The 23,699-nt window shown below is 37.9% G+C and overlaps 3 protein-coding genes and 1 long non-coding RNA gene across 5 annotated transcripts; 2 read left to right on the forward strand and 2 right to left on the reverse strand.

The window, feature by feature from the left end:
• The first annotated feature begins 231 nt into the window (after window positions 1-231).
• elmod2 (ELMO/CED-12 domain containing 2) lies at window positions 232-3,836 on the forward strand. Its single transcript, XM_077718270.1, has 9 exons — window positions 232-376; window positions 896-1,045; window positions 1,192-1,220; window positions 1,470-1,567; window positions 1,647-1,776; window positions 1,841-1,974; window positions 2,042-2,110; window positions 2,846-2,979; window positions 3,054-3,836. The coding sequence occupies exons 2-9, from the start codon at window positions 901-903 to the stop codon at window positions 3,209-3,211; spliced, it is 897 nt and encodes a 298-aa protein (XP_077574396.1). The 5' UTR covers window positions 232-376; window positions 896-900; the 3' UTR covers window positions 3,212-3,836.
• Window positions 3,837-3,975: 139 nt separating this feature from the next.
• Window positions 3,976-7,665, reverse strand: ucp1 (uncoupling protein 1). Its single transcript, XM_077718269.1, has 7 exons — window positions 7,512-7,665; window positions 6,544-6,683; window positions 6,274-6,484; window positions 5,853-6,050; window positions 4,661-4,762; window positions 4,403-4,583; window positions 3,976-4,251 (listed from the first exon to the last, which is right to left on the reverse strand). Exons 2-7 carry the CDS (start codon window positions 6,667-6,669, stop codon window positions 4,137-4,139), a joined length of 933 nt encoding a protein of 310 aa, XP_077574395.1. The 5' UTR covers window positions 6,670-6,683; window positions 7,512-7,665; the 3' UTR covers window positions 3,976-4,136.
• LOC144197711 (uncharacterized) lies at window positions 5,229-11,435 on the forward strand. Of its 2 annotated transcripts, none has more exons than XR_013326579.1 (6): window positions 5,229-5,269; window positions 5,861-6,073; window positions 8,967-9,074; window positions 9,683-9,778; window positions 10,723-10,866; window positions 10,944-11,435. It is a non-coding gene; the product is annotated as an uncharacterized LOC144197711 (long non-coding RNA). The 2 variants fall into 2 exon arrangements; XR_013326578.1 differs by having other exon boundaries at window positions 5,268-5,416.
• tbc1d9 (TBC1 domain family, member 9 (with GRAM domain)) lies at window positions 9,388-23,523 on the reverse strand. The gene is made up of 23 exons (XM_077718271.1): window positions 23,421-23,523; window positions 22,890-23,089; window positions 18,446-18,556; window positions 18,264-18,382; window positions 17,346-17,574; window positions 16,446-16,707; window positions 15,883-16,090; window positions 14,830-15,036; window positions 14,609-14,764; window positions 14,386-14,536; window positions 13,522-13,736; window positions 13,342-13,459; window positions 12,986-13,271; window positions 12,795-12,924; window positions 12,488-12,586; window positions 12,339-12,407; window positions 12,033-12,276; window positions 11,903-11,968; window positions 11,744-11,830; window positions 11,580-11,648; window positions 11,261-11,364; window positions 10,974-11,150; window positions 9,388-10,909 (listed from the first exon to the last, which is right to left on the reverse strand). The coding sequence occupies exons 2-23, from the start codon at window positions 23,020-23,022 to the stop codon at window positions 10,499-10,501; spliced, it is 3,651 nt and encodes a 1,216-aa protein (XP_077574397.1). The 5' UTR covers window positions 23,023-23,089; window positions 23,421-23,523; the 3' UTR covers window positions 9,388-10,498.
• Window positions 23,524-23,699: the final 176 nt, after the last annotated feature.

Below are 23,699 nucleotides of genomic sequence, written 5' to 3' on the forward strand. Positions count from 1 at the left end.
ATTTTTAAATACAGTGACAGTATATCATTCTAATTTTCTTGTAAATGAATGAGTATCCAATATAGAGTAGTATAAACAATATGAGTTAGATTAATCTAGATGTAAATATGTATACTATTGTGAGTTTTCTGCAGTCATATGTACCTTTTTTTTCCCTAAAGAATCTTTGGCGTAGTACAATGACGTCATGGTTGCAAATTAGGCACAAAATGGCGCCCTCTCCTGTAGCTATCCAGTTGTTCTGCAGTATCGACATCACGTCCGGTACTACGGGAAGTAACACAGTAGCAAAACACGCTAACCTCATTGATGCTATTGGAAGACAAGCTTCGGATACGTTTTCTTTTGTTATTCTCATTTTAGGAGAATTAAACTGGTAGGTTTAAATGAGTTTAAAATACATATTTAGATCTGTGTCAAGCAAGAAAGCCGAGTGAGACAATTTAACTCCAGTTTTAATCACCTCGGTGACAACCTGTTGTCAAGACGACGCTTTCTCCGTTACAATATTCATAAGATTAGCTTCGTGGTGTGGTAGTTCATTCTTCGATATTGCGAATATTTATTAGCGTTAAATTCTTTGGTTACACGCTGACATTAGCAACTGAAGTTGAATGTATGTGTTTATGCTTACATTAGCTTGAAGCTACTTCAAATGAGCGATACCCACTGCACATGCTCAATTTATTGTTTAAAAAATGATATATACAGAATCATTTCATTATTAAATATATTATAACTGTGTGCTAAAATTTAATAAAATAACCAATTTTTTTTTACTATTTAAATAAAAAAAGTATGAATGTTGAAGGAAAATGTAGCTACTTAAAAGGTGACACATTTTATACTATATTTTTGTCTGCTTTGGCATGAATGTATTTTATTTGTCTTACAGCAAGTATGCTAGCATACGTTTGGCAGTACTTTTACACAACCTACTTGAGGTACTGGTTCAAGTGGCTCATCAGGCAGCTGACGAGGACATGTGAGCTGCAGAGGATATGCTCCAGCTATGGGCCGGGCGCACCCAGAACAATAAATACGGGTAAAAAGATTACTTTTATTGCACATAGCTTGGTTAATGGCAGGTTAAATTCTCAAAAATTATCTCTTGTAAAAGGTTTTTAGCAAATGTATATTTAGTGTTTTTTTTTAAAAACATTGCTCACTTTCATTTTGTGTTTATTGCAGAATATTCCCTCAAGAATTCAAAATGCAAGGTAAGCATCTAGTGGCGAGTTTATGTATTGCATAGCAGGTCACAAAATAATTCTCAATAGTGCAAAGATCATTTAGGATTTGGTTTTATCATTATAGATAAAAATCCAGATTAAGATACACAAGCCTATTTTAATTCCATCTTTGAAACTGGAATATAATCAAATACATTATATTATATATTATATTACATTATATTATATATTATATTATTATATATATTAATTTTCTTTATTTTTCTCCCTACATAGCTTCTACGAAGCGCCCTGCTGAGCAACAAGGATCACTTAAGAAACCACGTGGAGCAAATAATGAAGGAGAAGAACATCAAAGTGCAGACTAACCCGCCGTAAAGACGCACTCTTCTAAAATTGTGTCATTCATTGAAGCCATTTTCACCTTAAAATACCACCATTGCTACGTTTTAGCCTTAAAGAAAGCCTGCACGCCTCTTTGCTGCAAATAACGGGCTACAACGACCTCTACCAATCTGCCGAGGACGTCAGAAAGGAAGCATTCTGCCCTGAGAACCCACAACACGAGGCTATGCTATTAAAGGTATTCTCAGAAACTAGCTTACCTCATTCCGCTTAGCATGCTAAGTTCGATACGTTACCCTTAGCTTTGGGAGCTCCTCATGCCCGGAATCAAGCTGGAGTCCAGGGTGACCAAGCAGTGGGGGGACATCGGCTTTCAAGGGGACGACCCTAAGACGGACTTTCGAGGAATGGGAATGCTAGGCCTCACAAATCTTCTGTAAGTTGCCAAAAAGTTTTGTTTTGCTAACCTAGCTTCATTTTAATGGAGTTTTTTTTATCTGCAGGTTCTTCAGTGAACACTACACTCAAGAAGCTCGTCTGGTCCTATCACACGCCAATCATCCCAAACTAGGGTGAGACATGAACAGCTGGTATTTCTATTGGTAATGGTGGAGAAGAGTATGGGATTTCCCTGATTTAAAAAGATAAAGGATGTACAGAAAGGGCTAAATGATATAAAATCATAGGAAAATTCAGGTGTGTATACACAATTAGCCCCTATTGCTACATTGGGGAATCATTGTGAATGCTGTTATTAAGCATCAACTAGAAGTGAGCCAAAATTGCACCAAAAAAAAACCACAAAGTAACCCATAAATTGCACAAAAACAACAACATAATCTTAAAAGTGCTCAAGTACCACTCAAAAGTACAAGTGCACCCCGGTCATAAGTTGTAGGACTTTCCACCCACCATTCACTTTAATGAGAAAGAGTCAAAACTTTGGGTCAAATCTCTAAACTGGTGTCCAAATGGTGGCCCGGGGGCCAAATCTGGCCCGCCGCATCATTTTGTGCGACCCAGGAAAAACTTTCTGTTTTAGGATTAAATTCAAATGAAGAGTATAGATGTATATTACATTTCCTGATTTTCCCCCCTTTTAAATCAATTATTGTCATATTTTAATCATTTTTTTCTGTTTTTAGTTCAAAAATCATTTTGTAAAATCTAAAAATACGCATAAAAAAGCTAAAACATTGTTTTAGATCTATACCAAAGTGAATATTCAGGGTTTTTAATCCATTTATAAAAAATATATCTAAATATTATATCTAAAATGACCCGAACCGATTAAATGCTTATTCCAGGTACTCCTACGCCATCGTGGGGATCAACCTAACCGAGATGGCATTCAGTCTGCTGAAAAGCGGCGCCCTTAAAGCACATTTCTACAACACCGTACCCGGCACCCCCGAACTACGACACTTCCATCAACTTTACTGTAAGTCCAGACAACTCAAAATTCAAAACTCCTCCATTTTTTAATAATTTTTCTTCTCTCGTCTCACCTTCTAGGCTACCTGGCGTTCGAATTCGACAAATTCTGGCTAGCTGAGGAACCCGAAAGCATCATGCTGTTTAACCAATACAGAGAAAAGTTCCACCATGTGGTCCGGAACCTCCTCACTGACCCCCACGTGCGACTATCTTTGAGCCCCGCCTCTAAAAACTAAAAATTCCACAGCTCGGGATATGACTGAAAAAGACACCAGCACAAAAATCGGGTAATTTGAGGTCATAAACCTTATTCCGATCATTTACTCCAAAGACACTTGTAGAAAATAGCAATAAAATAATAGTAATAATTCAAATCATGTTGCACCGATACTATTTTTGGCCTTTTTTTTACTATAAACCAGTTACACGATTTTTTTTTGTGCTAAATTGGATAACACAAAATTAAAGAAATGCCTACAAGACAACAATAACTTTTAACCATCCCAAAATGTTCCTATTTATGCCCGTTAAAATGCCTTTTGTCCTTATTTTATACTGGAATCCAGACTACAATAAAAGCTAATACGTCCAAAAAATTGTAAAATAAGTCAACATTTAATAAATTAACTCGCTGGTTGCCATAGATGTCCAATCTAAACTATTAAATCTTTTGTCTTTCATCGCCAATGGCCCTAAAAGAGTTGAAATGCAACTCTGCCCCCAGTGGCCAAAGAGTGAAGAGCAGGAGGAACAGCACAATGTCAATGTCTTGATTTTTTTTGCATTCTATTGAATGTTTTTATGTTTTTCAGAAGTATAATACTGTTGAGTGATATTTTCTTATTAAAAATATATTGATAATTTTTATTCTTTTTTTTTTAGGGAACATTTTGGGTTTTGATTGATTCCTTTTAGGCATGTTTAATATTTCGAATGAATTATTCTTCTATTGAATATTATTTAAGTACATATTTGAACTTGAATTCATCACGTTTAAATATTTTAAAGATATTCAATAACAGATTTTTATTGAACTTGTTTAATTTGAAAAATGTGAAAATTATCAACATTTACTTATTTATAAATAGTCAATAAATTATAAGATATTCGCAGTATATTGTTCCTGAGTGTACTTCCTGTTCTGGTCCGTTGCATTCAGGTTCAGTCGGACGTCTCAAAGCGCTTCTTAGTCACCATCATGGCGCGTTTAATTTGTTCGAAGGAGACGAACATGACGACATTCCACGAGCCCAGTCTCAAAAAGGATGGCACAAACCTTAAAAAAAACACATACAAAAGTACCAGATTGTATGAGTAATAAACAGGCGTATCTTCTTTATCCTCCTTGAAAAAATGACAATCACAGCCTCTTTCAGTGAATTTTTGCTGTCGTTACCGTGACAGTATAAAAATAAATATATGCTCACCCCTTGTAGAATGCGGTAGGTCCCTCTTTGGTCATCATGGTCCACGCGCAGTTGATTGCGCTGCGGTACTGACCCGGCGGCGAGTTCATGTAGCGAGTTTTCACCACGTCCACCGGGGAGGCGATCACCGTGGTGACGAAACCGGCCCCGAAGGCCGACACAAAGTGACACGGTAGGTTGTCTGTAGAGGCCGGGCCACAGTACCTTATCAGCACGAGGGCGTGAGGACCGCCGGCCAATGGGGAGGCCCCGGCTTACCTGACATGAGCTTGTGTCGCAGGATGGCTTCTTTGATGAGGTCATAGGTCACCAGCTCGGTACAGTTGACCAACGCATTCCTCGTAATGTTAGGCAACGTCCCTGCGGTGATGAATTGCATTTCAAAATCCATCTTAAAGGGCCAGCAGGTATCAATTGAATTGAATTCAGTGCTTTTATTGTCATTATAGTACTAGTATAATGAGATTTAAAGATTCACCACAGAGTGCACAAATAATAACAAACTAATAAGTAATAATAATATAATTAACTATTTTATTATTACTATTATTTATATATTAGTTTGTTGTTATTTGTTTACTCCGTGGTGAAGCTTTCAATCTCATACTTGTATCATAACAATAAAAGCATTCATAAAAGCTAGTACATAAATAAATAGTAAATTTTTATAAAAAAAAATAAGTAGTTAATAACATAAATAAATAGGCATGTGCACAAATAACAACAACAAATAAATAATGAGTAAATAAGTAGTAAACAATGATGCTCAATTATTTTGAAATGTTCCTCGGAAGTGTGCGCGCTAGCTGTTAACGTTAGCTTAACACTCGGTACTTACTAATTGTGCAGCCGGAGTTTTCCTAACAGGTGGTAGCAGTTGTTCAAACATTTACAACTTTACATCATGCTTTCTAATGTTATAAACTAGCATGTTTACATGATCGATATGTCGCTTTTTAAACGTGAAGATGTCTTTTTGGAGAAGCAGCTATCTGTTCATAGCAGGCTAAAGTGGTTAGTACAATTATATTGCGTAGTATTTCGCCGTTAGCCTCAATGTAGCAATGCTAACAATGCACCTAACAACATCTAATAGTATATCGTTTTTATTTTATGTTGTAGGTCTTAATGTTCGTTATATATTCTGCGTTATTAAGCATTCGATCTCCATTTAATTACTGTGTGATTAATTGTCCAATACTTAAAAACAAACCAATAGTATTGTTTTTAATAAGAGAACTTCCCTTTTTAGGTTTGATTACAACAAGTACACGAAAATAGTAAATTCCAAAGGAGTATACTTTTGAAATTGGATAAATACATGATTATTTCTTCTTGTTTATAATTTTTAAAAAAAGTTAAGATGTTCAAAAATGAAGTGACCCCCCTAAAATACGTTGTGGCCCCTTTAAATGTGACTCTTGCCTGAACTATGTTTTGTGTTTTGCACCTTTCCAGAGTCCTCGAAGTCCTTCATTGCGGAAAATGTGCCTGTAGGCTTGCATGGTCCCGCTGTAGCGCTTCGCCACGCCATCCAGATTCATCTGAGCCTGGAATCGAACCTTCACCACGTCGGTGGGTTGCGCAAAGGACACCGCCATGGCGCCCGTTGTGCAGCCGGCTAGGATGCGCATCATGATTCCGGCATCTACAAAAGGTACACAAAAAAAGGTAAATAGATACTCCATCGAGTCCTTTAAGCTTTTTTTTGCCCCAAAATCGACCAAAAAATTCTCTAGGCACAATAAAACAAATAAATAATCATAGCTAAAGGCCATTAGTAGTCTTCAATTAGCTTAGCATGCATGTTTGTAGCATGTGGGCGGAAACCGGAGTACCCGGAGAAAACCCACACGGCCAGGGCGTCTTACTTGCAGCTCCCCCCGTGTAGAAATCCCGAACGTTGTCGTAGAGGCCGATTCGGACGGAGGCGAAGCAAACCTGCCTCTGCAATCCCGCCACCAACCCGTTGTAGAGCGAACGCGGACCCTCGGTGCGGATCATGGTGCTGATGGTCCCGAACACGCCTCTGTAGCGGATAGCTTTGGCTTCCGCCGCCGCCACCTTCATCTCACCTTGGATCTGAAGAAGTGGCGGTCAATGGCGCCGTCTGGATGGCGGCTTTTTTAGTTTTTTTTTACCTGAAGCCTGACTTTGGCCGTGTCCAGTGGGAAGGTGACCATGTCGGCGATGCACGCCGCCGCCCCGGCGCTCGCCATCTTGACTGCGAGGGGAGGGGGCACGTCCGAGGGTTTCAGGCCTACCATGTCGCCCCCAAAATCTGGAAAGGATAAATATAAGTTCAGTAAAGTAAAGTCAATCTTAATGGAAGACTTATTTATAACTTAATTATATGTTATTTCATATTAGACGGAGAATTAAATGTGTTATGGATTTTTTTTTGGAAATTTGTATTAAAATGGGTAGAATTTTAGGTGGCATTTTACAACAGTAGTTCAGATTTTATGTTAAAATTCAAATTATACATCAATGTAAATTTTAACAAGGGTAAAAAAATATTGTATAACATATAACATTTAGAATTTATATCAATAAAGATAAAAACTAATTAGTGTACAGAAAACAGTTATTTTCAAATAATAAAGTTAAAATTTTGTGTACCGCTCAAAATAGTATTACAAGGGGAAAATGTACTTCCTAATTTAATGACTAAATAAAAATAATGTAGCATTAAAAAATAAATAACAATGCAATGTACATAAAGTGAAGCAAAAAACTTGACTTTTAGGCAAATAAATATAAAAGTAACCTCAAAACAGGCAAACGTATCCAAGTGAAATACAACTAAACTGTCCTCTGGCAGCCATAAATTCCACTTTCACTCCACACATATTTGCCCATAGGCGGCGCCAAAACAACCATTTCTAATTTAGCTTTTCCTCCAGCACTAAAAAAGCCGATACCAAAAAAATCATTAACCCGAAAACTCTCAAATGCAAAAATTAGAATAAACACCAACCTCCGCACATTCACTTTTCACCATCAAAATTGTAAAAACACCCAAAAACAATTGCATTCCCTCCCCTTAATAAGAAAAAATGTCTTCTTTTAAATTGCGTGCAATTAAAAAAACAAAAAAAGTATTTACCTGTCTGCAAACGTAGATCGTCAACTGTCGGCACCCAGATTGTAATCCATAAAGGGTCGCTGGGATGTGCTTTGCCGGCGTTATTTATGCCCCCCTCCCGCACCCCCCACGGCAAGCAGCGTTACGTAGCGCCCAGTCAAAAGTCCAGCCGCCGTCTCGGAGTCAATGTTCAATTGAGCGCTTTTCCGACAAACAACTTTTGATAGGCCCGCGCTGACCACCTCCTCCCTTTAAATGAGACTCCGCCTCCCTCCCCCTCTGGAAATGACATCAATAGTTAAATCGTATTAATACGTCAGCTGGAGGGTTTTTTTTTTGTTTCAACTTTACAATGTCTTGTCGAGGTGTGGTTAAAGTTCACCACCGTGTAGCTGATAAGGTTTTTTTGCCGCATCCGCACGTTGTCTCGTGGTGATAACACTTTGCGACATTCGCGCGCTTCGGAGAAAAGCCGTCAAGGGCAATAGAAAAAGGTCAGGGAAAGTCTTTTAGAACGTCTGGAGGTTTTTCGGGGGGACGTGACATAGGTTGTGAGGGAAAGGATGCTGAAAATCACCAATAAAAAATGTATTCAATGAATTTTTTTTTCACAAAGCCTAACTATCCATTGTCTTTTTTAAAGTAGAAAAGTCTTAGTATACCATTTTTTTAATGCAAAAAGTCTTAGTATACCATTTTTTAATGCAAAAAGTCTTATTATACCAATTTTTTAACGCAAAAAGTCTTAGTATACCAATTTTTTAATGCAAAAAGTCTTAGTATACCATTTTTTTAATGCAAAAAGTCTTATACCAATTTTTTAATGCAAAAAGTCTTAGTATACCAATTTTTTAATGCAAAAAGTCTTAGTGTACCAATTTTTTAAGCAAAAAAGTCTTAGTATAGCCATTTTTTAATGCAAAAAGTCTCAGTATAGCCATTTTTTAATGCAAAAAGTCTTACTATACCCATTTTTAATGCAAAAAGTCTTACTATAGCCATTTTTTTAATGCAAAAAGTCTTAGTAAGGCCATTTTTTAATGCAAAAAGTCTTAGTAAGGCCATTTTTTAATGCAAAAAGTCTTAGTATAGCCATTTTTAATGCAAAAAGTCTTACTATACCCATTTTTTAATGCAAAAAGTCTTACAATACCCATTTTCTAATGCAAAAAGTCTTACAATACCCATTTTTAATGCAAAAAGTCTTACAATACTCATTTTTTTTAATGCAAAAAGTCTTACTATAGCCATTTTAATGCAAAAAGTCTTACTATACTTGTTGTTTTTTAATGGAAAACAATTTTTACTATACTATATGGTCCCTTTTAAGTCTAAAATATACTGGGTCTTTTTTACAGAAAAATAAAATGCTTTCCTTTACCCTTTTATAATGAAAGAAGTCGTACTCTACGTGGTCTTTATTTACAAAAAAATAGCCTTGTCTCAGTAATGTTTTTTTTCTTGTGTGATTTACAGTAATCCCTGGAATATTGCTGATAAAGACCTTCAAGGACTTGGACAAAAACTCCCATTAACTTTTTTTTTTAGTGGAAAACTATCAAGCGGAGAGGAACAACTTTCACAGTGAGTACAGTATTTAAAGTATTTACATTTTTATACATATAGATTATATTTAGATATTAAAACAAGACCTTCTTTTGATATACTTATAGCTATAATAATTAATAAATATACACTTTTGTACTTATATTTCTGTATAGGCGCAAAAACAGCAATAATGGGGGTGATCCTACTTCACGTTTTTCGTTTTATTGCGGCCATGTCTGGTCTTACATTAAAAATATTTGAGGGATTAGTTTACCTCACTCATTTTGCGCAAAAAAGTAGATTTTTTGTAGAGCATGTAAATTTAAATGAAATACTTGAATCAGAAAAGTTAAGTCTTCATTTCATTTTAATTTAACAGAATAATAATCCAGTGCACTGAAAAAAAAATGAGGCAGACAAAATGCATGTACAAAAACCATGAAATTAAAAAAAGTCACAGGTAACTAGAGCCATAAAATACATGACGCAATTTGATAGCATTATATTGTGGAGTCCACATAAAGTGACAGTGTGTATGTCCACATTAACCATAGTGGAACCTACTTTTAAAGTCTTTTTAAAGTTGCCAGCAAGATTCTTTGCTATGTGAAATAAGTATTAATATGACTACTTTCCCCCGCCAGGTGCTAAAGTACACGGATACACATTTTGGATTGACAGTGTACGATGAGTTCTGGAAAGAACAGAAGAAGCTTTTTCTACTGTACAAGCGACTACACGTGAGTTTTGGTAACATTCATTGCACTATTAAATATTAGTCATCTCCCATGTATGGTTGCCTTTTTTTTAGTCAATTTGACTCACCATGGCAGCCATGCAATACTTTAAATGTGAGCTGAAATATAGTAGTATTTTGACAGAAGGATAAGTTATTATTTAGTGTTAAAAAAAAGAATAGGTCCATTTTTTAACATTTTGTGAAATGTATTAATATTTGTGGAGGTCAGAAAAACGATATAAAATAGCTAGCAATAGATTGAAAATGATTAGTGATACTATAATGAACCTAATTCTGTAAGTTTAGGTGTTAACGGTGATTTTGCTGCCGTCTTGTGGCGATTATTTGCAAATCCAAAATTTGTAATAGCGTAAAATTACATTGAATAATTTTGTATGATCCGAATTTAATGCTGGTTCCAAATTTAATTCATGTTATACTTTATTAACACTTCAGTTACTATGTTACCACTTGTACGCAATATATAGAGTAAAAAATAAATAAACTGCCTTTTTTTCTTCATATTTTATCATTTTTAAAAAATAAAAACATGTGTTAATCCATTTACTGCCATTAATGGTGACAAATGTACAATCCATTAATGATAATATTTCAGAACTTGACCAATTTTGGATTCCACACTTAAAAAAAGTAAGTTAAAAGCTACCTTTAAAAAAAAAAGTATTTCCTTTCAGAGAGAGCACTTTAAAGGATGTAAAGCTTACCCGGAGAGTGAAATTTCATAGTCGCTAACAGACAGCAGAGTTTTACGTCCTCCTTTGTGAGCATTCTTGGCGTTGGTGATGCGTGCCGCCGCGTCGGCGGGCTTCTCGAAGTAGACCACCAGGGCTTGCTCGGTCAAAACCGACGCCAGGAACTGCTCAAATGTGATAGCCCAGTCTCGATCCACTCCATCGCCATTACCGCCACCTTTCTTCCCGCCAGATTCGCATCCCACCAACACCGTGTCATCGGCGACGTCTTCACAACGCAACTTCCCGTCGTCCGAACCGGCGCTGAGCACCGAGTATGACGAAACCGACGTATCGTCTTTGGCTTCGTCGTCCGACGTCAACATGGCCGACTTGAGTGAGTTATCTTCCACTTTGACGTCTCGATCGTCCTCTTCCTCCTTGAAACATGTTTTTGTTATTTTTCAAATTTAGGTGAGAGGTTGAAGGGGTGCCGTAGCTTACCTCGGAAGAATGGTCGGCGCGTCGGGGTTCTCGGCGTGCGGCGCTGAAGAGTTTGCCCACCTCGCCCATTTCCAGGAGTAAGCTGGTGACGGTGGCGGTGGCGTGGTAGAGCTGCTGCTCTGCCGGGTCCTCGCTGAACATGGCGTAAAGGGTTTTGCACAGCTCGATAAATTGTGCCTGCGTGGGATATAGTAAAGAGGCCATTAGCCAATGGCTTCCTAGGTAAGTGTCACTATATTTTGGGTGGGTCGTTATTTAAGAGGGAAAAGTGAGGTAGTAGATATGACCTGATTAAGCTTGGGGAGGTCTTTGGTGCGCTCGCTTGTAGACTTGCTGTCGTGGTTCCAAAGTTTCAAGTAGTGGCCGTAGTCAGGGGGGTTCAGTTTCTTTACTGGAAAAAAATGGCACAAGAATATTTAGTGATTTTTTTTTATGATTTAGTACTTGTTTGTTGTTATTTTTGCACTTGACAATGACAATAAAAGCATTCAATTCAATTTAATGTGTTTGACTCTTTCAGTGCCAATAGGCGACCTATCTTGTGCCTCTTGCAGTGGGTATCAAACACTTGCGATAAACAAATCTTTAGGTTTTTTTGGCGCTCACCTTTTTCAGTTTTAAATGTGACCCGGACAAAGCCGTCATCCTTTTCCTTTTGGTTCTTCCCTTCTTGACCTGAAGACCAGACAATCAATTTTCTTTTTACTTTTTGTCAAGTCAAAAAGACCCCCCCTCCATACACAAACACATTCTATTGTAATTTTAATTACCTGCGGATGTTTCCGGAGCAATGTCTTCAAAGAAGTACTGCGTGGCCTCGAAGGCAGAATCAGGTTCTTCGTGCTCGCCACTCACCTCTTAGGAAAAAAAGCCACAAGACAGCATCACTATGAGCGCCCTCATCAATCATCCATCATTTCCTTTCTAACCTGGTAAAACATGCATCTGGTAGAGGAGCTTGAGCCTCTCCGTCAGATCACCGTGATACAGAACACCTTAAAAACAAGAGGAATGGACGGTTAGAACCGAGCGCAAGATTGTGGCAACAGAGGCACCTACTCAGGCCGTTGATGAACTCCCGAAAGTTGATGAAGGCATCGCCATTGTGGTCCAGAAGGCGAAAGAAGCGCAGCGCCAAGGGGTCCGAGCGTGCTCCATTGGCCCAAGGGAAGAGAAGCGTAAAAAGACCCTTGAACTGCTCACCGTCGATACGATACTGCTCCAGGTAGGGAAGGCTTGGATCGTGGCGTTCCGTCGGGTTGCTACTGGTGCCTCCCCAGTAGCAGCTGCTCAGGTGCTCCGCCTGGACAGATGGCGTTAAAGCATCAAGTCTGATTCCCACCCCTCCTGAAAGAGAATCCTCACCTTGAACAGGACAAAGAGTTCTTCCAGTTCGTCGACACCAAAGGCCGTCTCTGTGACGATACTTCGGACCTGTAATAAGTCAAAAGGTCAATGCAAAAAGTCCATTTCCAAAAGGGTTAAACAGCCAGACTTTTTTAGTTTTTTCTTACCACGTTACGTTTGGTGGTGTCTTCAATGGTCTGAATGACTCGGAGCCTTTGCTTGAAACGCATCTGCTCGATGACGTCGGCACGAATTGAGCCGAATTTCTGAAAAGAAAAGGAATTTCAGCTGTAGATTTGAAGGCCAATTCCATGCTTTCACATCAAAACATTGACAGAAAAGCAACTTTTTACTTTTAGCTTCCAAGTATAAAAACTAAACAAAATATTCAAACAGCCACTAAATTAAGACTTTACATCTTAACAGAATTCTACTAAAAGGGTGATATTTCCAGACAAAAAACATCTCAAATACCTCATAAGAATTGCGGACTAATTTAAAAATGTCCACCTCCGGATGCGGCTCTCCATTATCCGTCAACAAGGAATGCAAATGTTGTATTGGCGGTAAAATACTGTCCTTATTTGTCACATTGTCCAAATACCTGCCAACCACAAATAAGTCAAAACCATACTCCCCCACTCTCCCCCACCATCCCTCCTCACCTTCCCAACACCGTCATAGCCTCGCCATCATCCTTACACTCGAGCAGCTGATGAATACTAGCGTGCAACACCGCCAACGCCAACTGAAAGATAACCTTAATGCCGTCGTAGAAGAAGCAATCCACCACCACTACGGCGCTCTCGAAGGGCATGACGGACAGGAAGAGGGTGAGAAACCAGGACAGCGAGATGGTGGATATGACACCCAGGTCTTGCATACAGTCGTACAGTTCGGGCACATATTCCCGAGCCAACTCCTCAAACACACCTTGGTCCACCAGAGCTCCTAAAAACAAAAAAAAATCCAGTTCTTGGAGAAGATCGGCCACAAGAGGGAGACATTGAGATGGACATACCGACAACTCTGGTGTTGTAGTAGTCTGGTAACATCCTTTCACAAAGCGCCACTAACAACCAGAAGGCTTCTTCTTCTTTGGCGTAAAGGAGTAATACGGACGTCACGATGTTCATGGCCTGTGGTGGCGTGGAGGCGTGAGGCGGATGGTCAAGTTTGTGCCCGAGTTCGAGCGCTATACCTGACAGTAGCCGATGTTTGGGTTCCTGAAGGCGTAGGCGGTGAGTACTCGGCGCAATGCGGCGATGCCCATCTCGTTTTGGAAGGCGGGGTGCTCTGGTAAAGAGCGGTGGAGGTCACGTTCGATTTCCTCCGTGGCTAAGTTGTATTTGCCCATGGAGCGTTCTACCAGGTCTTCGTAATAGCCGGGATGGGTGGCCATCTCGTTCACGGCGCCTGAGAAATACAGTAAAGTAGGCTTTTTATGTGTTATTGCCGAGGGAATTACAGTTAATAACTGGATTTGGAACTGAGATGCATTATTTGTTTGAACTAGTGTGTCAAAGTGGTGGCCCGGGGGCCAAATCTGGCCCACCAGCATCATTTTGTGTGGCCTGGTAAAGTGAATTATGAGTGCCGACTTTCTGTTTTAGGATCAAATTAAAATGAAGAGGATAGATATATATTACATTTTCCCCTTTTAAATCAATAATTGTATTTTTTTATCCATTTTTCTGTGTTTTTAGTTAAAAAATCTTTTTGTAAAATTGAAAAATATATTTAATAAAAGCTAAAATAAACACTGTTTTGGATCTATAAAAAAATAAAAATTCATGGTTATTAATCCAGTTCTTTTAATCCATTTATATAAAAAAAAAATCTAAATATGTCTAAAATGGTCCGGCCCACCTGATATTACTTTTCCTGATTTTCCCCCTTTTAAATCAATAATTGTAATTTTTTTAATCATTTTTTTCTGTGTTTTTAGTTCAAAAATCTTTTAGTAAAATCTAAAAATATATTTTAAAAAAATGCTAAAATAAACATTGTTTTAGATCTATAAAAAAAACTGAATATTCAGGGCCTTTAATCCAGTTCTGCTTACCAGAAAAGAGCAGCCAAAGATCTCCCCTCATTCCCTCGGGGATGCCTTGAAGGACCAGGTCTTTGGTCTTCTCGGTGCGGTACATGCAGACTCCCTGTCCGAATTCTGAGAAGTGGTTCTTCCATGCTTGTTCCTTCAGGAACTCTTTGGCCTGATAGTCCAAAAAAAATGTACTTTAAGACTCTAGTTGTATTTCAAAAGACAAAAAAGGGGGCGGACTCACCAATTTGGGATTGAAATCCTCTGGCGAACGACGTCGGTACATGGTCATGAGAGCCTGCGAGGCGGTGGGAACGCTACTGTCGTTCAAGTTGAAGGCGCGTTCGCCTTCCGAGCTGGAACTGCGTTGCGGGCTGATGGACAAAAGTGATCCGAAAACCTGCAGGAAGAAAAGAAACTCATTTAGAAATTGGAAAGGAGGTGTTGGGCCGGGGCGACGCCCACCTCCTCGTCGGAGCCGTTAAGGGCGGCGGCGAGTTCCCGCTCCGGACCGCCTTTGGATGGCGTCTGTTGCAGAAAGTCGGAGATCCTCTGAACCAGGAAGTCTCGGTCCTTTAGGTTGGCGAACAGGAAAGTCATTCGGTTTTTGGTACTGATGGAGACGGGGCTGGGGAGCACGTTGGAGCTGTCCGCCTTCTCCACGATGGTCACCTGAACAAAGTGGGAGGTTTGGTTAGTTTGGGGGGGTTGTAGAACCAAAATGGAAGACAGTGGAGATCCCTCTGCAAAAGATTATCAGCTGTCCCCTACCTACCCTGTCCAGCATCTACAAATTAGAAAGGTAGAAAGCATCCTAAGAGACGTCAACTCGATTTTATGTGGGCTGGAGCATTTTAGATATATTATTTAGATTTTTTTTTTATAAATGGATTAAAATAACTGAATTAAAAGCTCTGAATATTCAGTTTTTTATAGATCTAAAGCAATGTTTATTTTAGATTTTTTTATATATTTTTTTAGATTTTACAAATTGATTTTTGAACTAAAAACATATATTTTTCTTACAAATGGATTAAAACCCCTAAATATTCATTTTTTATAGATCTAAAACAATGTTTATTTTAGCTTTTTTTAAACATATTTTTAGATTTTACGAAATGATTTTTGAACTAAAAACACAGAAAAATGGATTAAAAATGCAATTATTGATTTAAAAGAAGGAAAATCAGGAAATTGAACATACATCTATACTCTTCATTTTAATTTAATCCTAAAACAGAAAGTCAACACTCATCATTTACTTTTTCGGGCCACACAAAATAATGCAGCGGACCAAATTTGGCCCCGGGCCACCACTTTGACACATGCCATAGACTCTCAACAACTCATTCCGGACGTCAGCCGGAACTAATCTCACTTGAACTAGTAATTTATGGTCTGTTTGTTTGCTGTTGTCATTGGTGCACTATGTGGCAAAAAGCTTGAAATCTCACAACAATAAAAGCATTCAATTCCATTGAATTCCATTGAAAATGAATTAGACACAACCCAACTGACCTCACGTAGAGGAATGATGAGACTACATTGCATCTCCTCCTTGCTGGTGAAGCAGATGTAGTTAGTGGAGACAAACATTTGTCCCAAGATGTGCATTTTACTAAAGGGCGTCCATAAGGTGCAATCCGTGTGTCCATCCAGTTTTTCGTCCTTGGGTAGACGGAATAGCGCCCTATAGCGTTCACTCTTGGCCCTGGCGTCCAAGTCCCTGCGTGAAGAAACAAAAATGTCTAGACCTCTGTCTACTCTTATTTGTTTTTCATGTTTTACAACCCCTCCATCTTTTTCTAAATGACATTTTAATATTTCTTAGTACTTTACTTTTTACTTGACTTTGTACTTTATACTTTTTACTTGAATAATGAGTGATGAGTATGTCAATATTTGAGTATTTTTTTTCTGTTTATGTTTCATATGTACTGTTAACGGATGCACTTTTTTATGTTTCGCATCTTGTACTGACCCCGCCCATTTGTCACATTTTTAACCCAAATCTTTGCCCACCCCTGGTCTAGATAACCCAAAAAAAGCATTTCTTTTTAAAATTGTCCAAAATGACTCACCTTTTAAGGGCCGACACTTTGACGGGCGATTTTTTCTTGAGTTTTGGTAGCGAACGGTCTTCCTCGAAGCCTTTGTTGTCCAACAATTGTCTCATGGCGATGTTGGCTAGTTGCTCAGCCAGTTTGAAGGTTTCGTTAATGTTGAGGAAGACGGAGAAGATGTGCTCTTGGCTGCGTGTGCTGACTTTGATGCCATCAGGTAGCAGCAAGGTGGCGCTCTTCTCCAGCTGGGTGATGTCCGCCCAGCGCACCACCAGTTTCACTGAAAAGACAAATAACAGTAATTGTCGCATAGTATATTTCCAGTCAAGGTCATTTTTTTAGGGGATGGTGTCAAAGTGGTGGTTGGGGGGCCAAATCTGGTCCGCCGCATTATTTTGTGCGGCCCGGGAAAGTAAATCGTGAGTGCTGATTTTCTGTTTTAGGATCAAATTCAAATGAAGAGTATAGATGTATATTAAATTTGCTGATTTTAGCCCCTTTTAAATCAATAATTGTAATTTTTTAATCAATTTTTCCTTGTTTTTAGTTCAAAAATCATTTCGTAAAATCTAAAAATATTCATTCTTGAATATTCCGTTATTTATAGATCTAAAAAATATTTATTTTAGCTTTTTTTAAATATATTTTTGAACTAAAAAAAACTGAAAAAAATGAATTAAAAAATGACAATTATTAATTTAAAAGGGTGAAAATCAGGAAATGTAATACATATCTATACTCTTCATTTCAATTTGATCCTAAAACAGAAATTGAGCCCTCATGATTTACTTTCTCGGGCCACACAAAATGATCCCACGGCCCAAATTTGGCCCTCGGGCCACCACTTTGACACCAGTTTGCATGGTGTTGGATGAGCAGCTTCCTTTTTGTATTTTTTTGGTTTCCTCAAATTCTAACCTTCTTTGCCCAAGAGGTAAGAGTAGAAGCAGAGGTGGTTGATGCTGAGGTAGAGCCATCCTTGGCGTGGAACTTTACCCTTCCAGTAACTACAGGAGTAATAGTTAACCAGCTTCTCCTCGTCGGGCATTCCAAACAACTTGCGGAACTTGGAGCTGGCCTCCTTGAACTTGTCTGTGTCGTCATCCTCCTTCACGTCGTGGTTTTTGTTGTACTCGGCGATGATGCCCTGCACAAAAACCGGACACAAACAATCCAGTCAAACAGGACTACAACTATTAGAAGCAGTTTAATTTGATTTTTGGCGCGATTGACGGCACTTTTCTGGTGTGAATACCCCTACAATGACCCAAAAAATGTAGCTCATTAGCCTGTAAAAATCCCCCAATTAGCCACTACTCAGTTCCAAACAGGGTATAAAAATAGCGGCTTATAGTCCGAAAATCACATGAATACGTCACGTGTAGAATTACAGTGTTCCCTCGCTTATCGCGGTTAATGGGGACCGGGACCACCCGCGATAAGTGAATTTTTGCAAAGTAGGGATTCCCCTTCAAAAAAATTTTATTTTATTTTTTTAATTTTTTTTTTAAATTTTTAATCATTTTATTTTATTTATTTATTTATTTACCCCCTGTATACAGTACACCATATAGAATACGGGTAGAGAGAGTGAAATTCATGTTATAACAAAAAAAACCTGTAAAACATGTTGTTTCAATGTAATATTTATATATTTTTTTCTCCCAAAAAAATCCGCGAAGCTCTGAGTCCGCGGTAGCTGAACCGCAAATTAGCGAGGGAACACTGTAAATACTTCATTTTCAATTTCCCAGAGCGTATGAGCCATTTCCCTCTTATGTTCAAGCAGTTTAAAGTTCTACTAAGCTCTCAAAATCTCCAAATCAATTTTCTGACCTGCACTTTTCCTTTGACAAACGTCGTAATGTCATTTTCATTCTCAAAAATAGACAGCGTCTGCAGCATGTTGTGTTCCAGCCACTCCCAATGCTCCGTTATCTCCTTCCGGGATGTTCCTGGGGAGCAAAAAAATGACAGGTCAGATGTTTTAAAGGATGGCTCGGTCTTACAGTACGTACCGTGAGCAATGATCCAATAGGATAGCGAGTCTGGGGTCTGGTAGAGAATCCGGTAGGGAGCCGTGCGGGCGCTTGAGTCCAGGACCACGTCCAGGGTACCCACTAGTAAACCTATGACAAGACACATTGAAATCAACCACAGGGCTGTCATGTATGCTAAATTAAATTAAATTAATGAAATGACAGATTTTTCAATTGTGCTGATCAATAGATTTTTTTTTGCATATTTAAATGACATTTTCTGCAATTATTGAATTAAAAATGGGAAAACACAGAAAACATAACCCGTACATCTTATTTATTTTCATTTTTTTGAATTGGTTTAGCCTCATTATGATCGCAGGGGTGCTGGAGCCAATCCAATTTGTAATGATTTTCCAATTGTGCCGATCAATACATCATTTTTTTTGGCATATTTAAATGACACATTTTCTGCAATTATTGAATTAAAAATGGGAAAACACAGGAAATATAACATGTACACCTTGTTTATTTTCATTTTCTGAACTGCTTTATCCTCATTATGGTCGCAGGGGGTGCTGGAGCCAATCCAATTTGTAATGATTACTAAAGAAGAATGTTCACTTTGTCATTTTATATTTATGTGGGATAAAAAAAGATGCTTTTTAACAAAAAAAATATAGAATTAAAAAAAAACAGCAATGATACTCTATTTTTAAAGTATTTACTCATGTTTACTTGTATTAAAACCGCTTTAAAAAATCATTTGTTAATATTATTCATTATTTATACACTTGAATATGTTGTTGAGAGCCGTAACTAGAGTATACTTGTTTTTTTTGTGGATCTCAAGTCTTTATAAAGTTATTTTTTATGTTCAAAAAGAAAGAAACAAGAAAACCATGAGCCGTAGGCTATTTATCAGCAGAACCATGAGACCGTTGTTACAAAAGTCATAACATTAAGCACGCTCATGTACTTTTAGACGTCCTAACGTTGACCAAGAGACAAGTGGCATTGACTCAACGGGCTAAACATGTGAGTCCAATAAATGGGCTGGAGGGGGAGGAAAATAAAAAGGGCATTCTTAAGGGACAGCGAGAAGAAGAAAAAAAATGGAGGCCGCAAGTTGATTTTCTGCGCTCGAGTACGATAAAAGCACGCAGTATTAATTATTAATGTGAGTGGCGCTACATTTTCCAGTCAGTCAGAATCCGCAAGAGTTTTTTGGGAGGATGGGAAAGCCGATCCAATCGGATTGGATCATTTTTTTGGGGGGGCGGGGTCTAGGTTTTTAACAGGTTATTGACATTAATGGATTAATGCATGAATTTGCCTGAAAGAAAAAGTATGGTGAGTATAAATATGTGCCTTAAAAGAATAGATTACTTTTAAATATACATAACAAAAAAATAGTACATTGTTTTTTTTAAATAATATAAAATGTGTATATATGTAGAATAGTGTAAAACTGTTTTTTAAATTGTAAAATTCTAAACTAATATCAAAATAAAAAATAGATTGGAGTGCAGAAAAATTGAAAATGTATTAAAATAAAGTATAATTTTGGAAATACATTTTTAAAAATCAATTAATAAATTGTGGCATTTATATTTTATGTTAAATATAGGCACAGAAAATAGATTTTTTGGGACATTTTAAATTATTATAATTTTGGAAATACATTTTTAAAAATCAATTAATAATTTGCAGCATTTATATTTAGTGTTAAATATATAGACAATAAAAATATATATTTAGAGACATTTTAAATTAATTTGCTGTATGTATAATGTCTTTATCAATACTATTTTATATGTATATATGTAAGATACTTTATGTATTATTTTTAAGGACCTCTACAAGTGTTATAAACTCATTTAAATATCACCAAAGTCGTTTTTTTTAAAAGCCACACAATTCATTCAACACAGAATAAGTACTAAAGTACTGCATATTTTACGCCAGCTTGCGTAACTGATGTTTTTTTTCTTTCTTCACAGTATGATTGTCATTGTTTTAGTTGGCCAAGCTAAAAAAAATAATCAAATTCCACCAGGACACACATTTTGGAGGCAAAAGAATGGGAGTTCGTTCATTGGGAGGATGGAAAATAGGGAGTACATTCCTTCTTTTTTTTTTTTTTTTACATTAAAAGCAGCTTGTCTGGTTGTGTAAGAGAAGTGTTTTTGGGCTGAGTTGACCATTTTTTGGGGGGTTATCATGGGTCTCTTACGCTTCTGGCTTGACACCAATTGCAGAATGAAAAGAAACAGTGTTCTGCCATCCAAAAAAAAAAGAGAATCCAGCACTTCTCTACCAAAATGATGTTGCTTTTTAAACAGGCAGTAAGTGGGGCAGGTAATGTCCTAAATTCATCTTTTCAAGTCACTTTTCCACCCAAAAATATGTTGGAATATTTTTTTTCATTTCATTTTCTGAACTGCTTTCTCCTCATTAGGGTGGCGAGATCTGCAAGCCGCCACGTGCAAGTAAAATAAATAAAAAAATAATGCAAGCAAGCGGTGTGCCAGTTGGCTGTCCACCAAGCAGAGCGTTTACATAAGGATGACATCATCCCCAGCCAGCACTGCAGCAAGACAACCAAAGGAGGCTTTCTTTGAAATTCCAAAGCTAAATGAAGAAATAAAAAGCCCCTCTGCTCATTTAACATGGTGTCAAAGTGGCGGCCCGGGGGCCAAATCTGGCCCACCGCATAATTTTTTGAGGCCCGGGAAAGTAAATCATGAGTGCCGACTTTCTGTTTTAGGATCAAATGAAGAGTATAGATGTATATAACATTTCCTGATTTTCTCCCTTTTAAATCAATAATTGTCATTTTTTACTCATTTTTTCAAATGATGTTTTAGTTCAAAAATCATTTTGTAAAATCTGAAAATATATACAAAAAGCTCAAATAAACATTGTTTTAGATCTACAAATAACTGAATATTCCAGTCTGAATATTTTTAGATTTTACAAAATTATTTTTTAACTAAAAACAGAAAAAATTATTAAAAAATGACAATCAGTGATTTAAAAGGGGAAAATCAGGAAATGTAATATACATCTATACTCTTCATTTTAATTTCACCCTAAAACAAAGTCAGCACTCATTTACTTTCTCGGGCCGCACAAAATGATGCGGCGGGCCAGATTTGGCCCCCGGGCCGCCACTTTGACACCCCTGGCATACACAATTTGAAAGGTATGAAAAACATTCTCTATTACTACTATCGAGAGTACTGCTAAATCCAACTTACTAATGTCGGGCTACTTGTTGACATTTAAAAAAGGGATCGTGTGGCCCAAAAACGGCTTCTTTTGCTAGTACGGCTACGTTGCCATTTTTTGAGAAGCACCTCAGGAAATGAAACAGGCAGTCCAATTGTTCTCCCCGTCTGTTTGGCCCACTTTCAAAATAACGGGAGGGAGGGGGAAGAGGAAGCACAATGATTCAGCATGAAGCTAACTTGCTACCCTGTATTTTTTATTTAACCAAAAACATCATACGGTTCCTGTTTAAAGACAGGCAACCCCACGCCCCTTTTTTCCACCCTTGGGGGGCTTTTTGTTGTTGTTGCTAAAATTTTCCAACCTCTCTTATAGAAATCTTGGTTATACAAGACCACAAAAAGACCAAGTTTTTTTTTTAATTGGATTTGACTAAAGGTTAAAGTCCACCCAGTCATGTGACTATTGAAGTGACATCTAATCTAAGAAGTGAACCGAAAGAGAAAAAATAAGAGTCATTTCCCTTTTTTTAAGAGCCCAGTTACGCTCATGAAAAAAACAAATGTTTGACTTTTCAAGGTCGACCATAAAAAATGAAATTAAAGAACCTCAATGAGTCTTTCATGGTCACTGACTCACTAAGTTTATCACGAGTAAACGTCCGAGCTGTTTTAAGTGGCAGTTTGGCAGCAAAGGAACGTTTGTCCGTTGATTAATACTATAGATAATTTCATTTTTATGGCAGTATATTTTGAATAAAAATGCACGGTGGACACGGATAATAGGAGCTATTTGTCAATTGAGGACTTATTGTTGTCTATAGGTTCATGATTGGCCAGTAGAGGGAGCTTTTCTACACATAAGCTCATTTAAAGCTTTTATTTTATTTATTTTTAATATTTATATGCAGATATTTTTTATAAGATCCTCATTGGGGAACATAAGCTTATTTTTTATATAATTATGCAATTATAATTAATAAATTAAGTTACTAAAACACATTTGGTTAAGAACTTGTAGTGTACAGCCAAAAATGATCCAAAATATTTTTCCACATTTAACTAAAAAAACAACAAAAACAAATATAACCCCATCATGGTCCTTACATAAAAACACAATTTTAAATCTAATACATTTCAATGTCAAAGTGCATATTTATTCCAATATCTTTTGACTATGCAATCCTCCAGTACCACCGACGTCCGAATGTACACTAGCCGAAAAGATGCGCTTAAATTGCGGCACTTACCAGCCAGTCCTCCCGCTCCTCCACCGCCTCCTCCGCCATGGCCTTTCCTCTTCTGGAGGATGAAATATGGATTGGCCCGCTCGGTGATCCAAAGGGCGCCGGCCAGCAACACCTCTTCGGGACTCAGCCACATGACGTCCGCCGGGTGTTTGCCTCTTTTTATCCACGCATGGAGCTCCACTCAACGCTTAACCTCCTTCCTTTTGCAATCCCCAAAAACAACAACAACAACACAATTAAATCAAGCGACTCGCTGTTAGCCGGGCGCTTACTAGCTTAAACACAAACAAACAAAAGTGAGGATGGCCGTAATAAGGACGGATGCCGACGTTCGGCTAATTCTCGGAGGGTCGCAGCCATTTTAGATGGCTTTTTTGGCGTTATGGCTCCGTGGCAGGTGCGCGTAATCAAGACGACGATGAATTGATTTGTACCGGCTTAAAAAAGACGTCATATTTCAGAAATGGAAGACGATCTAACGGTGTTGCAGATGCAACGCGGACATTCCCGAGTGAAGCCGAGTTACCGTACCGTTGATCGATAGCCACCATCCTCGTTGTCTTGTTGTTGTCCTCTTCCTCCTCCCCTTCCTCCTGATCTTCCTTCTTCTTCTCCTCCCTTTTTTCTTCTTCTCCTCCCTTATTCCTTGAAAAGAGGATGACGTCACAGAGTACGCGACGTTGAGCCCAAAATGACGTCATCAGTTGGCCCAAAAACATGACATCTTAAAATACGGACAAGAATACATATAGAATATAAACACACAACAATAGTCTATAAAGATAGTTTTTCTCTAAAGTAGATGAATAT

This window comes from Stigmatopora nigra, chromosome 6, assembly GCF_051989575.1.
Source record: "Stigmatopora nigra isolate UIUO_SnigA chromosome 6, RoL_Snig_1.1, whole genome shotgun sequence".
NCBI lineage: Eukaryota > Metazoa > Chordata > Actinopteri > Syngnathiformes > Syngnathidae > Stigmatopora > Stigmatopora nigra.

Bases quoted from the DNA above. Each gene is read 5' to 3' on its own strand.
- elmod2 (XM_077718270.1), top strand. From the start codon at position 901: ATGCTAGCATACGTTTGGCAGTACTTTTACACAACCTACTTGAGGTAC. The intron at 1,568-1,646 runs GTAAAGACGCAC...GCTACGTTTTAG, and splicing joins AAAGTGCAGACTAACCCGCC to CCTTAAAGAAAGCCTGCACG. The intron at 1,975-2,041 runs GTAAGTTGCCAA...TTTTATCTGCAG, and splicing joins CTAGGCCTCACAAATCTTCT to GTTCTTCAGTGAACACTACA.
- tbc1d9 (XM_077718271.1), bottom strand. From the start codon at position 23,022: ATGTGGCTGAGTCCCGAAGAGGTGTTGCTGGCCGGCGCCCTTTGGATC. The intron at 18,557-22,889 runs GTAAGTGCCGCA...GTCTTGTCATAG, and splicing joins AGGAGCGGGAGGACTGGCTG to GTTTACTAGTGGGTACCCTG. The intron at 11,831-11,902 runs GTTAGAAAGGAA...TTTTTTCCTAAG, and splicing joins CCAGATGCATGTTTTACCAG to AGGTGAGTGGCGAGCACGAA.
- ucp1 (XM_077718269.1), bottom strand. From the start codon at position 6,669: ATGGTAGGCCTGAAACCCTCGGACGTGCCCCCTCCCCTCGCAGTCAAG. The intron at 4,584-4,660 runs GTAAGCCGGGGC...CGGCCTCTACAG, and splicing joins GCGACACAAGCTCATGTCAG to ACAACCTACCGTGTCACTTT. The intron at 4,252-4,402 runs GTGAGCATATAT...GTTTTTTTTAAG, and splicing joins CCTACCGCATTCTACAAGGG to GTTTGTGCCATCCTTTTTGA.